This window comes from Bombus pascuorum, chromosome 9, assembly GCF_905332965.1.
Source record: "Bombus pascuorum chromosome 9, iyBomPasc1.1, whole genome shotgun sequence".
Lineage (NCBI taxonomy): Eukaryota > Metazoa > Arthropoda > Insecta > Hymenoptera > Apidae > Bombus > Bombus pascuorum.
Window position 1 is genome coordinate 10,078,972 of NC_083496.1, and position 19,853 is coordinate 10,098,824.

A 19,853-nucleotide genomic window follows, 5' to 3' on the forward strand; every position below is an offset into this window, starting at 1 on the left:
TTACGGAGCAACAGATTCTGATAAAATATAATAAAATAAATTCACGATGATAAGACGTAAATGAGGGTCAAAGGAACAACGATTACAATATCGTTTTATGAAAATGAAAATAGGATTGATTAAGTTTGTGTTCTACGTAATATAGTTTTAAGAAAGTTACTAATTGTTTAAGGTTATGTATTAAATATTTTATATACCAAATGTTACTAAATATTTATAATTATATGCAGCTTGGTTCATAAGTATTAAGACATTTATATAATTGATTAAAATTATGGAGGAAATGATCGATTAATCACAAATTAATTATTGCATTAATGCAAGATAACGGGGCGAGAATTTATAAGATCTATTTCTCTGAATTATAAGAGGAACATAACGTATTAAGAATGATATTTTTAGGTATGGTTTTTAAAATATGAAATGAGAAATCTATCAACAACATATCGCTGTAAATACTTTAATCTTATACTGCGTATTTAATTTCTCTGACTGTTAGATTCAATTTTAAAGGGTACAGATATCAGAGAAACGAGTTCTAAAAACCTTTAATCTTCAGTTTTCTTTCTACATTTTTCACGTCGCTAGTGTATACATTGTTATCGATCCTCACAGTGAGAACGAATAAATATTAACAAAACGTGGACCAAAGCCGTGTCCCGCAGTGATCGAATACGTTGCAACGACCATAGTTGAACGTCACAGCGCAGCGTGAAAGTTAATACTTTCTCTCCCAAAATTTATTACTATATAAATCCCTCTTCCAAAAGACAGTTATTCCACTTAAAAACAAACGAATATAACCTTCTTATATCCTAAACGTCCGCACTTGCAACGAAACTATTGCCACTATGTCACTTGTCCCTGTAAACCATAGACCTTCGTAGTTACCTGTTTCTCTCATTCTTCTAGATAACACAGATATTTCACATGGACAGTCTTAGTGAACCACCCTGTACACACGTAACGTTGAAATATGAAAACCGTTTTTCTTACGTTTTTATAGCTCCTATTTCTCTCGTTGCCGAATCGACTGGTCCAAGATCAAAGTGCACGTAGGAAAGAGAGTAAAAACACAATTCGAAACTTAATAATCCCTAAGGAACTCGTAAAAGTAAAAACTATTTTATCGCCATCCTGGCAATCGTGTTTTATAATTTCGTGTTTTACAATTTCGTGTTTTACAAACGGTCGACGATCGTATGTAAGCAAACGGCACGTTATCGTCGAGGTTGATACCGAAAAACGATATCATTCCCGTGCATTGATTACACAACATCGGAATCTACACATCAGCGAACTGCTACTCGTCCGTAAACAGAGTGGTTGTACAGATTTCGAATCGAAACTGGCAGGAATCAAGAGCACCAGCCAGGATCGAGAATCGATCAGGAAACGAGTCGTTTCACGTAAAAGCCCGCACGATATCGCGTTGTTTGGTTCATTCTAACGCCAGCAACGCGTAGGATGTTGGTCAAGATATCGCGTAACAACGTTCGTGTAACAAAGCGTTTCCAAAGCGGAAGATCTCGCGATACGGAGGTTCGTGCGGAGCGCGCTCAATCATCCGCTCGATTCCATCGAGCTTTCAGTGAAGGCAACAAATTATCCTGTTACTGGTCGTGTATTCGTTAATAATTACCATCCGGCGCGCAAGATAGTTAACCGTTTCGAATTGAAGGTTTCGAGAAAACGCGGCAGTGGAAGAAGAATTGGATTTGTGCCCGTGCAAAATTAAATGTTAGTAGATCGTTTAACATTTTACAAGTTATCTTCTCCTTTTTATATTTATTATTTTCAATGCGAAAGCTACAGATGAAAATGGCTGAAAGTTACGTAAGTCGATCTTAAAATTCAATATCCTGTCAGTCAGTTGAACATGGAAATTATTGTTTCATTTAATTGGAAGAAAGAAAAAGGGAAATTATAAAGGATATATACTTTAATGCGTATAATATGCGAAAATATATAAAGCATTTGTTATAATATTTACTGAGTGAAACAATTTTGTTTCTATTTAGATTTTATTCCTTTAGTTCATGAACGTATAAATTTGCATAACATCCGCATATTTATTTTCTATAAAGATCTTTCATTAAGACTTTGAGGTTGTTCCTGGCATTTGTTCCACTCTCCAAAATTATCTACGAACGTAATTCCCTAATTATCGTGAACAATGTACCAATTGAGAATACACGAACATATTCCTTGTAGCGGGAGTATGCGATCGCAACGCATTCGCTGCAGCTCGTTTGTACAGTGAACAATGTCTGAATAGCCATCATCCTGATAGACATATAACTTGAACAATAAAGCTAACTCTGGCTGAATATGGCTTTTCGGATGTTATGTAATCAATCATATCATTGGAATCGACTAATTTGTAGATATATATATATATATGTGAATATTGCGAATCAGAAGTTTATCTTCCCTCTTGCATCGTATCTTTAATCTAACTTTCTCTTATTTAACATATAAAATACAAATTCAAAATCTTTTTTTTCTTTTATTACCATTTTTTAAATACATTTCAGTTAACTTACATACAGCCATTGACGATAGAAAATTCATATATATAAACATTTTGTAAACTGAGTGCGTTTGTTGTTCGTATCAAGCTAATATTCCAAATGTAATAGGTTCTTGTATACAACGTATCTCATTATAATTGAGAATATATTCAAGTATAACAAGTATAAGTAGGAAGGTAAGCAAAAACTTTCCACGAGAGCCAATAAATCACATACGCCACTACGTGTTGCCGACTTATATCTTCGTGACAGGTTGTAGCCGCGACAATCATCCAATATCGTTCGCCACGAAATTATTAGCGGTAGCACAACCCGCTCCTTTCTCGTAACCGCAAAACAGGAAATGTTGCATCGCGTCGAAGCAGATAATTAACGTGGCGGCGACATTCCACGGCGAGTCATTGTGCTGGAATAAAGTCGTTCGCGCATATCCGTCCTCCCTCTCCTGAAAATTGTTAGTTTCGCCTCAATTAAAAATAATGAGACTCACGGCTACCGGACTACCGTTTTCGACGAAACGTTCTCCCAGTTCGTTTATGACGAGCTAGACAAAGAAGATCTGCCGCGAAAACGCAGAAACAAGTATTGCGAGACCGCGCGAGAGGAGGATAGCGCGCGTCAGCTCGTAAAATTTTCTGCTCCCTTGGAAAAGTAGAAAAATAGACTTTGACGAATCGAAACCACGGAAGGGTTATCGATATTCGTACCGTACGTCTGCGGAATCACGTACGACGAGTCACGTTCTCGATGAAATAGAGATATTATCATGCGCTGGATAATCGTGACGCGAACCACCGACATCGTAACACCAGTCCTCGTTAATGACTACCATCCAGCCAGACCCTGATCATTTCGATCTCGGTGGCCCGTATAGAACGTTCTACAACGGTTAGGTCATGCAAAACCTCGTACTAAAACGTTCTACCCTGATATCACGCGTCTATGTTTAATCCTAGAAAGAATCTACTCGATCTTTCTCCCTCGAGATACTATGTTGCACACGTAAGATCTGTTCTGCGTTCGAGTAGATTTTCAAAGAATTTAAGTGGAACTTGGGATGAATTGGTACTTTTAGAAGTCTTAAGTAGTCGTAAACTCTTCGAGAATAAAGTTGGCTTAGGTGTAAAAATAACATAAATTTGAGAAACGAAGAAAAGTACGCAGTCGAAAGAAGTTTTTCGTTGTCGAACAAGCTTGTGGCAATTTTCGTAAAGCGACCTGCACATGGTCTATATTATTGACAATTATTACTGCCAAGACGCTGCGCGATATATACTGCACTATACTGCATTTGGAAATACGTTTTATTTATCGCGTATCTTGTGCGGTATTTTGAGCTATTTACAAGCTAGGAAAAAACCGTGCTTAGTCATAATAATCCTTTTCCTACAAAATATTATATAAAACACAAACAATGGATAAAACAATGGTCTAGAAATCGAGAGCAATATTCGCATAGACGAATTTATTGATAGAGATTGCTTCGAATGATGGAATTATTTATTCCAATCACTTTAGAATGAATCGGAACACGTTTCGACAGCTTCTAAAATTCTTTCTTTAAAAAGAAACTGAGTTACGAATGTACGTGCCTTTCTATCGATTGGAGAAAATTTAGCGGTAATCCTGTGGTACATTGATAAAAATTTCAAAGTTGAAGCGTGATGCTCCATCTCGATTCGTTTTACTTGTGCCCATATTCCTCCGATGAATTAGAACGATGAGCGTTCATCGTGACACGAAACCAGAATCTTCTTTGGGTCAACACTGTGGATATTGATTAAAAATTAATCATCGCTAATATCTTCACCACTTATCAGTATCGACGTTTCGATCGCAAAATATCCAAATCGTCAATAATTTCAATCCTTCGATATCGACCACATACGATCAGTAATATCGTCGATACATCGCAATATTGGCAATATCATGGACCGTACACGGGTGCCTTAAATGAGACAACCGATTGCAACTAGTCGATCGTGTAATTGAAGTTCAAAACAGAACGACACGCGAAGAGTACCGTGGACGAGGCATTTCGCAGTGGTTCGAGTTGAAGCGAATGCTAATTGCTCTCAAGTTAATTGAGGGTACTAAGAACGAAATTGTTGTATAAGTTTGCGCACCTACTCGGCCCGGCAAACAAAGTGGACAATTGCCCTTGGGCGAACGTTCGTACGTGCTTTAAAACCCTGTCTTGTCCGAATGAATAACTGCGAAACACGTGGAACAAGAAAGAATAAAATGTTGAGGGATGAATAATAAGAAGAATAAAAAGTAATGATAGTAGAAATAACGAACCATCTCTATTTAACTTGAATCTTTTCTACGAATAGATTGACAACCTGTTTCTGATCTCACAGCTAAAGGATGTATTCTGGCGACCTGCTTCCGTTTCGTACGCGTGCATTCGAACAACGAGGCGTACACGTGAACGCGGAATACGTGCACATACATCTGCAATGGCACTTAACATGCAAAGTCACGCGCGATACAACCGCTGTTCCACCGATATCATGGCTTTACCTGTGTTCAACTCTCCGTTCTATCTTTCTCGCGTACGCGAGCTGGGGATGCTTTAAGACGCAAAGATTTAGACGAATGCATTTACACTGTAAAGTGTATCCTGAAGGAGCAGTTAGTTACAATTTCGGTTCCATTCTAAAGTCGTTGCACTTCACCCTGAAACACGACGGTAATAAAACGCTAGGATTTTTCAGTTTTATTACGAACCACGCTTGTTACGTGACGATCGAAAATTCGATTTAAAAAGCATCGACACTGTTATCCGTCGTTTAAGTTATGGTATTGTATTATCCATTATATTTAAGAGGATTTCTAACGTTTAATAAAATTTAATAAAATGAATAAGTTAGAAAGATGATGTTTGAAAACAAATGAATTAACGCGAAAGCTTTGAATTCTAACAAGGAGACAGATATTTATGACGATCGAAGATTTGAGGAGAAATGGCCCTTGTTTTTAAAAACGTCTGAAACTCAAACTAAATATCGTACTTGATAGTTTATGATAGTTGATCCATTTCTTTTAACACATGTATTCGTTATATTCATATGTTATATCTATTCGGTGCACTTTCGTATCTTCAAACTTCGCATAAATGCACAGAACTCCTCAATCTACTCGTTACACAACACACAACCTGCCAGTCGTCGAATATCATCAGCTACTAAATTACGGCACGAAAGAGACGTGGTCCATCTCTGCTGACGGTTCTTCTCGACCTAATTACCCTACAAAGAGCAATTGCCTGTTCGTGTTCTCCCTTGATACCCTCGCACGCAGCTAATTTCGGTATATAACTTTCCGTTCTTCACAGTGGAACCGGAGAACACGAAAACGATCGGTTTCACGCTGGCTGGGGAGTTAATGCAACATTTCCGGGCAGGAAGGATCAGAACGGCGGCTAATTCCGGCCGGTTCCGTATTCTTGCTGCATATCAGGCGGCAGCAAAGTCTGTTGCAATAAACACTGGTCGCACTTTAATTCTGCCAGGGGTTTTCGCCTGGTCTTACTCGACCCCCTAATCTTAGCCCGATTCCATGCATACGTAAGAAGCATCGGCAGACGCCACATGCGAGCGGCATGCTAACTCTTTACAACTGCACTCTGCAGACCCATTTATCGATCGATGTGGCAAAGGAAAGGTTTCCATTAACCGGGCGTACCAAGGCGTGTACGTACGTGCCATACAACTGTTTCATCAGCGTTGCATTTACCGCTTATACGGGCCGTGTGCCGGGTCCTAAGCTATTGTAACTAGCCAATTGCCATCTAGAACGATCGCCGTGGCAAAGGTGGACCAGCTACTTAGCTTATAGCACCGGTGTATATGTACTGGTTAGCTTGACCTGTATCAGAGCACATTATATTGGCAACGAATCAATAATACCTACGCATACGCGTTACGTATGTAGCTTGTCACGTGTGTATATGCATGTGTCTATATTCTATCTCTATCTATATGTATATGTATATACATATGTGTATAAATATATATATATGTATATGTATATGTATATATGCTATTTCTATCACAACGTCGATCTGATATCGCGTCGCATCTGCACGGAAATTTATGCAAAGCAGCGCCGCTTGAATGGAAACCCTCGGAGAAGGGCAAAGCGGAGAATGAACCCGATTCCGTGACCCAGCCATCGTCGGGAAACAATAAATCTCGGATAACGATTGCCAACGGAGAAGAGAATCCAGCTCGGAGTATCCCGTGCCCTCTACGAACGTAGATATAGGAAATCAACCCTGCGGCTCTAAACGCGCGGCAGAATTGTAAAACGGAGGGACGCGTTTATAACCTATCGACTTTCCGCCCTTTTAATGGTCCATGTCTACTTAATACAGCTTACGTTCCATGTTAACTCGTCCGTGTTACCATTGTTTACTACATTTTCAAGCAACAGTCGTTTCGAAAACAACGCGCACGATTACGAATGATACCGCAGAATTTTCAGCTACCTTTCGTTTCCACGAAATTATTCAAACGTTCTTATACATGTATGTATGTACTTATACGTATGTACGTAATGAAAATTAAGTGTAACGTTACGATATTAATGTTCGATATCAGTTTTACTTTTTCCGCGGATTCACATTTACCTTTTCGTTTTTCGTCGATGTCCGGCTGTAACGAATTATCCTGAGCAACTTTCCCAGCGTGGAACCGTGGCCGATTGCATTTTTTATGTAATTACGGGACGCGAGTATGTGTCTTGATGCATATTAAATGGCGATGGTGGCGGACGCGTGCGCGGAAATTATTAGATAACCGCGTTAAATGAAACGACGGCGATGCCGGATAAATGCAAATTCGGTTTATCTGTAATGGCTACTCTCCGCGTTCTTTATTTTTGGTCCCTACTATAGGCGATGCCTCCTCTAATAACAATTTTACCATCGTTGAACGGTAAATCACAGGGTATCGCACGTTTAACCGCGTGAAGAGCATTTCCTTTCGACCAATATTTGCGGAAACGATCGCAGCTAATTCCTCTACCTCCTGTCCCATTTTTAATTCCGCTTTGCCGAGAACCCGAATTCTGCCGTTTTTACTGCGGCAAAATCAATATTCGCGGATATGCGTGTAATAAACATTTCCTTGTGAAAATATTTCGCCGTTTTATATCGTGTACGTGCATGGCAAATAAAAATAAACGTCGAACAATTTTAGCGCTTTTAAAACGTTTTACCTTTATTTCAACTCTAACTCCTTTCCCTTTCCTTTCTCTCCTTTTTTTATTTTATTTTTTTTTTTTTTTTTTTTTTTTTTTTGTTGGTTTTTCCGATACACTCTTTGCCGTACCTGAACTTTACATCCCATATCATACGAAATTACGATGGCACTACGCAAAAATTCGAACAATAGATTTTTATGGTGTAATCCGGATCGTGGAACGCGGCGCTTAGATGGGATGAAAAGCAGAGAGGACAGGGAAGAGAGGGCAGGATGTGGAAGAAGGATGGAAAACGCGCGGTTAGACATTAACGCGAACGATCCTCTCACGATAAAGGCACCCCGTTTGCCCGATTTATCACAACTATCTGCATTCGTCCCGTTTTATTAGCCGTAAAACGATTCTTGTTCTGTGCAGCCAGACGAACGGAGCTTTAACAGGCCAATTAACGCGACTGCCGGCGATCGACCGCAAGAAATAAGTGTATGTTTCTATTTCCGCCACGTGGACAGTTTAATCAGCACGTGCATTGACAAATAATGACGTGTTATCCAACATAGCAGCGTAACCATCGAAGAATTAATCTCTTCGTTAACGTTTGAGCAGGAAATGACTTTGATACGTTCCTAATGGGAGCAAAATTAAGGGAAAAACGATGGAACATACGGGTCAATCGAGATTCGTGGAATTCCGAGTGTATCGCGAACTTGATAAACGTTATGACGGAATAATTGAAAATGTGCAGTACGCTAGAATTGGAATTGCTTGTATATCTCCACGAAGCGTTTAATTTGCCGGATATACATCGACGAACATACAAAATGTAAACAAACCGAGATCAAGATATTTTACAAAGAAATATTCTGTTTATAAACAATTATTGTAAATTATTTACAACATTGTTATAAGAATATGTTTTGTTTTAACCATCAAGGACCGTGTGAAACAGTAAATTAATATGTAATAATATGTAATAACGTGTAAATGTTGCGTAAATGAAGAGTTTAAAGACGCAACGAGGCACAGAGTGTGTATAATTTGTAAAAATATATAAAATATTCAGAGTAGAGTAATTGTTATAATACATATTTAATGAGTGAAACAAATTTGCTAAGGTTCTATGTCTTTAATAGTAGTGTTTATAGAACTATAAATTTGCAGTCTAATCATTATAAAACATAAATAAATTATTGTGTATATGTATAAATTAAATAATATATAAAATAAACTTATCCTGTTCTTCTCGTGTACACTTTACATATATATATATATATATATATAAAATTACATTTATTACAATAAAATTATATAATAATTAAAACATTTCTTTCCGTATATCTGTTCTCTTTATCACTAAAATAAAATATTCGACCTTTGCAACAACAATAACCAAATTAACCGGAGACAAATGTTGAGTTTAAAAAAGTATTCTTTAATCATCTTTGAAATTGCATACTTCCCTTTCCTTTTCTTTTTTCTCCGTTTGATTTTATTGGAACGCAAATTAAAAAAAAAAAAACGTTATGGAAACGGTAGGAAAAGTTGGAAAGGGAAAACAAGAGTAAGGATGCCGAGGAGAATTAAAATTCGCCATATCAAAAGGATCCGCGGTCTTTTAATATGCAAATCGTTGAAAAGCGGCGCGCGGCGCCCGGCTTTGGATCGCTTCTCCACGACCTTTTCAAGGATGCCATACGAAACGAAGGCAATTTGTTATAAATCAGACATAAGTTGTTTCGCGTTTCAAATGCATACGAAACACGTGAAAACAGAGCATAAAAAGGGGGCGGTAGGGTGGGGCGAGGGGAAGGAGAATGCGCGGATCTACAACTTTGGTGCTTTCCTTTAAAAGACGATTTAGGTACGAACGCGCACTGTCCCGGAAAAATCAGAAAAACAAAGAGGCCATTGAAGATGGGACGGACGCATACGAATTCCTGCTTTATAACCGAGAAACCAAGCTTATTCGTCTTCTTTTTTGCCTTTTTCCAGGAGGATTCGAAACCTCGCAAGGATGCGGGACCGGCTATCGTGGTACATGGTCTTTTTGATCCTGCCGACAATTCTTCTGGCCAGGTCGCTCGATAAAGGTAAATAATTTTCTCGGAGCATTTAACCTTCCCTGGTTCTCTCGTTTCTTCCCTCCTTTCTCTTGTATTTCCCAGCCTGGATATAAGGATCTTTTGTACTTCTTGGCATCCGTTTTACCCCGATGCAATTCTGGCTTTCCTAGTTTAATTCCAGCAAATGCTCCGAGGTTCGAGTACAATCTAGTTAGGCGATTTAATTAATGATCGGTTGATTCGTGAGATACGGCACGAGCCATGATATAGCGAGATCGTAAAGTCTGTCAGTAGTGAAAGCCATCGTGTTTCGGCCGTCGAGACAAAGGAATTGACAGAAATATGGGGGAGCATCGCATCGTTCAGATTAGTGGAGCTACCTGTATTCAAGGAACCTATTTACCAGTGTGACTGTCGTTTACTTGACTTGAAATATCGTTTCAGGCTTCTTTGTTCTAATTGAGTTTCATTCAGATTGATTCGGATAACTTGTAAACCTTCTATCCCTGTATTTTTGTTTGCCACATGTTTATTGATATTGGCTCGAAACAATCTTTTCCTGAACTTTGTGTTTGGCTATATTGGTCGTAATTGTAGTTAATATCAGAATTAACATTTGGTACACGTGCACAACCACTTTCTTGGATATCATTTTCCATTAAATATCCATTTGACTCAAGCGACTTGAATCCAAGAGATTTAGCTAATCTGAACGAGTCTTAAGTTCAATTCACGTACATAGTTCCAAAACTTTTTATCAATATGAACATTTCACTTTACGTGATTTAAAATATCCTTTCAAACTCTAAGCTTGATACAGTTTCTCTAACTACTTTATCATTTCTACAAACAATTACAAATCGAGTGCAGTTTGTTAAAGCAATAATTAACGGTTATGGATTTCAATTTGTAAATGAAATACCGTTAGCTATAAATTATTTTTTTATCGCGCGAAATCCTAAAACAGAATGCAATTAGGCGCCTCCTAAAACAATAGCTACTATCTCTACTCGATAATTTAGTTTACGACATTGCTATGTCTTTGCCTACACTGCACGATTTATCTCGGTCATAATTATTCTGGAGAAAACATTTATCCTGAACGACAGAAGATGTATTTTACGGAAATGCGGAGGGAGGAAACAAGGAGTGGAAGAGGTATTAACTAGCTGGAAAACGTATTAACCCGTATAATTGTCCGACTGTTGGATAAAACATTTATCGAAACTTCATTGCTAGGAATTATGCTTCCCATCAAATCCCAGAAGCGAAGTTCCTCCTCGATTCCTCGAGTACCTCTATACATCCTAATCTGTACGAGTCTGCATTCAAAATCCGTTCGTGCAAGGAGCCAAGTACGTCGAGCGGACTTTAATACTATTAAGTATGCATTAGATAAAGCTTATATCCCCGGTGTGCAATAAATAAATGTCCTCGCGCGACAAAAGGAGACATCAAATCTTCTGGGAAAAGAGAAAGAGAAAGAAGGAGAAGGTAACGCGAAAATAAGGGAGAAAAGAGAGGAAATATAGCGGAAAACACGCTAACCCCACGAAAAATCCTCTCTAGCGTGCACTTGCTCCCTACTCAAAAGTGGCTATGAATTGGGAATTCTTAAAGAAGAAAGAAAAGAATACAATCCTGCCCAACTAACTGGTCGGAGCAAAGTAGGAGCACCTTTCCCTCGTAGACTCCGGCTTCTTGTCTCGTTGTATAAGGTTTCGCATTGTCTCGTGGAAACAAAAGGCAGGTAGCTTATGCCCTGCATTCAAAAGCTCACAAAGTTCAGTCTCAAGTGCTTGTCTTTTGCCTAGACCCTTCCATCACCTTCTTCTTCCATCCTCGTCCTCTCCTCCTCTCTGCTTTCGCCTGCTCTTCCGTTCCTCAATTTTCTCCCTTTCCATTTACGGATTTCTATATTCACCAACACCAACTTTGCTTCATCGGGTTTCCTTATTCTCTGCTATTCCCTTTGCCAAAGCACCACAGTTACTTTCGAATTACCCGATGCTTGTCTCCGTCGCCTATCCATATCTCTACGCCGCCTCTTTAAACTGTTAAACTTCTTCCTCGAATGCGCTTCTTTCCGCGAACTTACTTATATTTAACTCAGACAAACGTAATTAATTAATTAATTAATTAATATTAACTTCGCGGAGAAATGATGCTGTACCACTGAAGCAAAATTATGTTTCGAATCATGGAATCATAGTATATATAAAAGGTATCGAGTTTGTATTTCTTAGCGGTTGTGTCTTTAGCATTTTGAGTTAAATATTTATAGTATTCGATGAATTAATGACGAACAGTCTTTTAGCAACGTTCTGTGGATAGATGTCTTTTTGCACTTTCTGTGAGCAAATTTGGTGATTTATGATTAAGTTGAAAGTGCTTTTTACTATTCCACCCTTCCAAAATATCTGAATTTCCTTTTCCTTTCTCTGGCTACTCATCAACGTCTCTACTGCGTTATACATTCATTTGTTAATCCTCGTCTGGCAGAGGATTGAAATCGTTTCATTTTATAAAGTAAAAAGAAAGGAATTTTTAAAATTATGATATAATTGTGATATAATTTTATTATATTAAATGTGATAGGGTGTTAGTTTAATTTAGTTAATTTTTTTTAAATAACGTTGATTATATAATTTTACAGAATAATAATACGTCGATATAGTTTAGAAAATATATCGGACATGATCAAACTTTTACTATCCTGGGATCAAGTCAAATATTAGACACTTTTTTAATACAAATCAAAATTCAAAGCAAACAAGTTCAAAACTGGAATTTCGTAGTTTATTTACCAAGAGTTAGATGCTTTCTAATTATTTAGAAAGGAAACTATTTAGTTTAGTCTTAACTAAAGTACCTAGCATCCCTAGATACAAAGCGTTATAGAACAACACACGAGATATTCGGCTTGAAATCTCACGTTGACAATCTGATCCATCTATTCATTTCCGCTCTACGATCCCCGAAAGCTTTTTCCTTTGGCGTTCGCTTTTCTAAACACAACACGTTCCTCCTCGCACTATGTAAACTCTCGAACAATTCTCCTCATACTATCAAGCGTTGTCAAAATGAATGTAAAGTCTGGATGCATATACAATGCTTCATAGTGATCATCAAAACATTTGAACAGTCAATTATTATGTTACGCTATTATTTTATGTTGTTACGTTTTATTGTACAATTATTATATTACATAGATGTTCATTATGTTAATAGACCACAATATTTTTTACTACCTTCAGCATTAATTATATGCTTAAGACTACTGTTCAAGTTGCATATTAATTTTTTAATATACAAAACATATAAAATATGCAAACTAGAGAATATAGAGACTCGTCGTTGTAATTTTTAATAATAAAGCGAGCCTCTATTTAAGTTCTATTATATTAGGTTGTCCGAAAAGTTTCATGAGGTGATAACAGATGAACAACAATTTCTGTTTTATATTATTTTATTGAATTATGTGTGATCCATTTCGTTCTATTTTCATTATTATATTCGTGCATAATTCAATAAACTAATATAAAACAAAAACATTGTGCGTCTATTATTTCCTTATAAAACGAAAGAAATATTTCGGACAACCTAATATTTCCATTTCTTCATTCTTAGTAAAGATTCTTATTATTCTCATTTCTTGATTCTTATTCTCATATAGTTCTATTTCTTAATTCTATCCGTAAAGATAAAAATTTACATAAAAATCCCCGGTATAATAATTAGGATACTTCATACAATACTAATAATGAGATTTCAAAACTTTTCGCTGTATGCTCCGATAAAATTCGATCATCGAGCAACTAAAAACACATTTTTTGTTTTCAAGAAATCGTTCCAAAGAACTGCAAAGCACTGACAAAATTTTTGCAAAACGTTTCAGATCGACGCGTTCCTTACAGCATACCGGCAGACTGGAAGGCGTTGTGGTTCAGTAACCTGGATGATCTGCAAAGAGTAAACGATGCGAACGATAACAACACCGTCTCGAACGTCACGGTGCAGTTGGGTGGGACCGCGTTTTTACATTGCAAAGTTCGAAATTTGGCAGATAGAACGGTATCCGATGCTGAGGTGAGTGACTCTGCAGCTGTTATCGTCGTCTTTAACCCTGAAGAACATGAACTGTACTTTGTCATTGGTACGCCATAAAGCAAGAAAATTGACCGACGATCGCGCACCTGTTTCACAGATATCCTGGATACGACGACGTGACTTCCACGTCCTGACCAGCTCCACGTTCACGTATACGAACGACGAGCGGTTTCAAGTTTTGCATCCCGAGGGCTCGGACGACTGGACTCTTCAGATCAAGTATGTTCAGGACAGAGACAATGGGACCTACGAGTGTCAGGTAGTTATTAGACTAATCATCCTATAATTTTGGGGTGAAATTGATTTAATCGGTTATCTTGAATTGTATGGAAACCTCGAGTATGAATGTATAGCACGTTTTGCTAAAAGTTGAATTAACAGTACGATAGAATTATTCAAGTTTATAGAAGCTTGTCAAGAGACAAACAGTTCATATAATAGGAGTTCATTCATTGTGTGTATCATCTATAATTTTTCATATAATAAAAGTTCACGTTCAGATAAATAGATTCAACCAATAAAAATTCATTCATTCGAACTATGATTAAAATTTCATTCGAATACAATGGTTACGAAAAGTAAATTTCCACTTACGTATATCCTTAATTTGCGATGTAGTGTCTTTTTATTAGATTCTACATGTAGTTTTCATAGTATCGAGTTTTTGTAATCATATGAAAACACTATTAGATAGTAGGACATGTAATGTATTTGCGTCTAATTAACTAGTACGTAAATGTGGCTACTGTAGATAGAAGTTCGTATAAACAAAGTTTTACTGTAGAGTATGGTTCTACAATCGATCGTTTTAATGCACACAGCTTGTAGATATTTCGACAGAAGACAATGTTGAACACAAAAAGTACATTAGGTGGTTAGACAATGCAGTGCAGCTTAAACAGCATTTCTTCTCAAAATGTACTTTAGATCTTTATTCGAGATTTCCATTCAATTATTAACGCGATACGCATTATCTGGTACCTGGCGAATTATATACCTCAACGAAAGACCCTATAGCAGATTCACCGACGTTGCAGCTTCTCTAGTTGCTGTTGCAACGTAATCGTGCCCCTTGAAACGAATCGATTTTAATGAGGCCTCGAGAAAGCAAATTTGCAAGAGCAGATAAATGAGATGTTTAGATGAACCTGTTATTTTTTTACTCTATGATAGCCAGACTAACTCGATTCTATTCTTTGCGAAATTGAATTATATCCACAATTTTACCGTTCATTCATTATTTTGTTCAAATAAGAGGGATCTATTCACGTTGCTCTATATGAATATATTATGTATGTTACAGGGAACGATTTGAAATTTCATTAGCACTGTAACATGAAGCTGCCATGGCTTTATTGGTAAAATTTGAAACGAACCTGAAGATGTATATAAAACTTATAATATATTTAAAAAAAAATACGTACATATGTATTTCATAGAGATGACAAAAACATTTGAAGTCAATCAATTATTCAGTATGTTAATAAACTATTTAGTGGGACCATATTTAGCGTTAACAACACATTCAAGAAACTATTCGTCTTATATACTAATCTTTTACAAAGTATATATCTTGTAACTTCTGTATACATTTTTATTTTAAATTTTATATTGATAATCGCATCTCGTTGCAGTACTAATAAAATTTCAAAAAGTTTTTTGTATAAAACACAATGTATTCATAAGTTTTCTATGATTGGTGTTCAAATACTTTTGTGAAACGCTCTTCCTGAAGTAAAAATTCGTTCAATCAAATTAGTTGAGTTAAGGAAGTACACGGAGTGCCTACTAAATTTATGCAGAAGTTCGTGCATGATGTACTTGCAAATACATAAAATGTACCTACTTGAAGTGAAACTCTTTAATGTAGTTTTGCTCTCTGATCGTATCTCAGACACTCATATAAGTTAGTAAATATCATATTAATTACTATAGATAAAAGTGCAATGTAATTTAAGTCTAATATAAAATTAATCCCGTCGAGACACCTAAGTTGAATAACTTTAAATGTGGGTGTTAGAGCGATCGAAATACATATCTTCAGCCACATTCTTCAAGTTTATATAGATTTTATGAAGTGTCAGTTATTCATCGCAAATAAACATTAAATTTTAGTAATGTTCCTTATTTCACTGTAACTTTAGTAGAACAGTACTCTATTCCAAGACAAGACAAGGAGCTATGACAAGAGCTAAACAACCAACAGCAAAGAAACGCTCTTTCAAATGTAACTGATATTTGATTGAATTTTGTCAAGTGTTCAAGTGATATAAATAGACAATAAATATACAAGATATGAACTATTTTAAGTGGGATGGTACTAGAGCTAGACAAGAGTCTACGTCGATTAGTTTCTCGAGAACAATTTTGTTTTAAACAGGTCATTTCAAATTTTAAACGCTTCTCCTCCTCTTTCTCTTCTTTTCCTTTTCTATCCTTTTCTCCTTCATTATGCTTAACGAAAATTGCTAAAAAATGATACAAAATAACTTAGGTCAGCCTGATCGTTAAGAACAAATTACTAGACTGAAATGAATGTACCTTTTATAAACGTAAAGTGCGAAACACTTAATGCAGGCTATGCTACTATAAATTCGAGAGTCTTAAATGAAAACGAATATCGGTATACATACCCGAAAATATTCTTTATGTACACGTATATCTTTTGTGTCGCATTGATTGTAATATAGCGTCGTTTATTTCTCTTCACAGGTCGCGAGGAGTACAGGGATACTATCACACTTTGTCAATCTAAACATAGTTATACCAGAAGCATTTATATTAGGAAGCGGGGAACATCACGTGGACGTAGGATCCATTATAAACCTCGTATGCATAATAGAAAAGGTGAGAACCCGTTTTAATCGCGTTTTATTCATTCCATTGCAATAAATATTTCCATTTTTCAACGTCTTGAAATGATTAATGCGGTTTTATTCAACTTTTCGTACAAATACCTGGTACCAGCCATCTGCGCATTTCTTTCATCGTACCGACCTTCCAACGTCACTGTAATGGAAACACGAATTTTATCGTATGTAATAAAATACACGTCTGTCGGGAAAATGTTATATCAGGTACCATTGATACGTGAAAATAATCGTGTCGCTGATATAGGGAACGACCATGAATAAAGCCACGCCGTGTGCAGTCCATCCGCTTAACGAAGGTACATAGAAACGTACAGCTTGCAGTTCGTGGGAACATTGAATGTACCTTCATACCAGCGTAGAGCGGAAAAACCTCTAGTGAAATAGGCACAGCTTAGTCACGAATACAAGAGTGGAAGTGCATTAAAGCGGCATTGCCGGCAGCCGCTGCAAACTCGACACTATCGGGAAACGAAAATAAAGTGCACCGTTTTTTACCCCCTTCGCATCTGCATGCATGCGTGTGTATAACGAGCCCCAGAAAGACAGAAAATCGTGCGTCTTAAATCTTAAAATCGTGAGTCTAAAAGGAAACAGGGCAGAGTCGATGTCTTACGACTACACTACAATAGATACGTGTAGACGAATTGTCGTGACAAATACTTGAGCGCAGTCAGATAGAATAAAACAGAACTATTGGAAGGTATTTGGATGATAGTTGGAAGGATATTCGACTTAAGTTAAGTAATTTGCTTGTAATTCACCAAATTTGGTTGTAAACAATTTATAAGCGACCTACATTTCAAAATAGGCTATTTAACTCGGTGGCGTGATAGACAGTGACACTAGTCATGTAAATTGGATATACATAATTATGTAACTTCTACTCATCAAGAGGAACGAAGTTTGTTCAAATAATATTAATCTCCGTTGCAATTATCGTAATCCAATAACACGCGTATATTAATCTTCAACAAATTTCCAAGCTCGATCTCGAAACGAGGCGCCATATAAAAAATTCTTGTTCTGTATCTTGGAGTTATTTTTTTGCATATAGTCACTTTCCAGCCGATTGTATTGCGATTACTGAAACATCCTGTAGATTTTCACAGAAGCAGTTACATAGTTCTTCGTTCGTTCTTGTTTCATTTGTAATAAGCATCTACTATATGTAACCATAGCTTAGCTCGCTTCCCTGTGTCTATGGCGATACCGAGCAAATGCATCTAAGAAATTCTTCCGTGCGAAATTGATGGTATTAACTAGAGAGCAATATGGCTTCAGAGGGAAGCACCCTATAAGAAGATACGGTATTCATAAGTACATTATATATCGTCTTAAGATAATCTCATGCATGTGAACTCGGCAGAAATAATGTCGAAACATCGTCAACACGGTCGACGAACGTTCGAAACAATTCGAAACGATTTGAAACGTCTCGACAAAATCGTCGAATCGGGAAACCATTTGCGTTCCTTGTGCGAGCTGCGGGTGGGATCGAGTCACTGGAAAGGACGTCTACTCACGTTCCACGAAATTCGCTACAAGTGGCTGGCTTCGACGTCCTATTTCACTTCGTGCACTTCACAGGGGTAAATGTCGCACGATTCAGACACCAGACGCGCATCGGAAATGTTTCGCGCAACACCGACGCGATGTTTCTCCTTTTTTGTTCTTTTCGAGCAAAGAACGAAAACCGAAAAACGTGTCCCATTCGCGTCCAGGAAAAAGGTAATACTAAACTGCATGTCGCTGCATCGGCATCCATCGATCGTTTTGGCAATTATCTCGGCTAGACTTAATTACGCTAGGTGACGACCAGATTTTTGTTGGTCCTCGGTATCGGGAATCGATACGAAACGCTCCAGAACGCATTAAAATGGCATTTCGATTGTCGCAAAACTGAAGGAATATAAAATACAGTTCGCTGGGGATTTGTCAGCATCTTCTTTTTTAGTAAGATTTTTTTGTAAAGTTCAGAAATATTCATAGAAACTATTTTATTCGTTTCACGACGCTGTATCGTATAGCACATTGTCAATATGCAACGACTACTATTATTAAGCAACGTAATTACATTGCTCTTAGTATTTAACGATCGTTTGATTAACAATCTTTATAATGAAAGAGCTAAGGTTTCTTCTTTACAATTTTATAATCTGACAATTTTTTCAGATCGGTCAGGGAACTTATAATTTGCAAAATCGACTTGTAGAATTTCATTTATTTTATTATTAAACTTAATATCGTACAATGGTACTTACTAATGGTGCTACTCGATCGTTTGTGACATAAAGTTTCGCTAACGGTATTACACAGCTCAATCGAGTGCGGCTGAGCCCTCAAGAAAAAATAATTTTCATAGGTAAATATTACTACGAATTATTTGAACTTATAAAACGATATAGAAAAATATCTGGCTATACAGAGGTTCACACGTTTCGTTATAAAAGCGACAAATTAAGGAAATTGTAATAATAACACAACAAATGACGCTATTTATAATTGCGTATGCGCACATTTATTCGAAAGATTGTTAAATCAGAATGTTCATAAAATATATCTGACAGGAAATATTCGTACGTTGACCGTATATCGTTGAACGTCAAAAAATTCAAGAAATGCGTACAAGGGAAAATAATGCTTTGATGAACGTTCTATAGTAAAGATTTATTTTCACCATTTCAGAGTCCAACGCCGCCGCAATATGTTTTCTGGTATCACAATAATCGAATGATAAATTACGATACTACGCGAGGCAGCAGCGTAACCGTACAAACCGATTCCAGCTCGACTCAAAGTCGACTGACGATTCACCATGCGGTGGAATCGGACACAGGCAATTATACGTGCAGCGCCTCGAATACGAAGCCGGCATCCATCTATGTCTTTGTCACAGAAGGTATAATTTTTAAAGCAATAAAAATATTTTTTCTCTGTAAAAACAAAATAATTAATTTCCCTTTACGTTACGAAACTTTTCTTGCGCAAGCTATTTGCAGTAAAATTAATTTTCTTTTTCAATGAAATTTCATTTCGATTCATTCTTAACGAGAAGATGTATT

At 37.0% G+C, this 19,853-nt stretch overlaps 1 protein-coding gene across 5 annotated transcripts in view; it reads left to right on the forward strand.

Moving 5' to 3' along the window:
* The window catches only part of LOC132910686 (hemicentin-1), a 119,947-nt gene that overhangs the window by 97,069 nt on the left and 3,025 nt on the right, over window positions 1–19,853 (forward strand). For all 5 annotated transcript variants that reach the window (XR_009658828.1, XM_060966561.1, XM_060966565.1 and 2 more), the window contains exons 2-6: window positions 9,738–9,835; window positions 13,707–13,897; window positions 14,016–14,177; window positions 16,631–16,765; window positions 19,477–19,690. Coding sequence is in view for 4 of the 5 variants with exons in the window: in XM_060966561.1 (XP_060822544.1) it covers window positions 9,738–9,835; window positions 13,707–13,897; window positions 14,016–14,177; window positions 16,631–16,765; window positions 19,477–19,690 (800 nt within the window). In the remaining variant the exon portion in view is untranslated. The remainder of the gene's footprint in view (window positions 1–9,737; window positions 9,836–13,706; window positions 13,898–14,015; window positions 14,178–16,630; window positions 16,766–19,476; window positions 19,691–19,853) is intronic.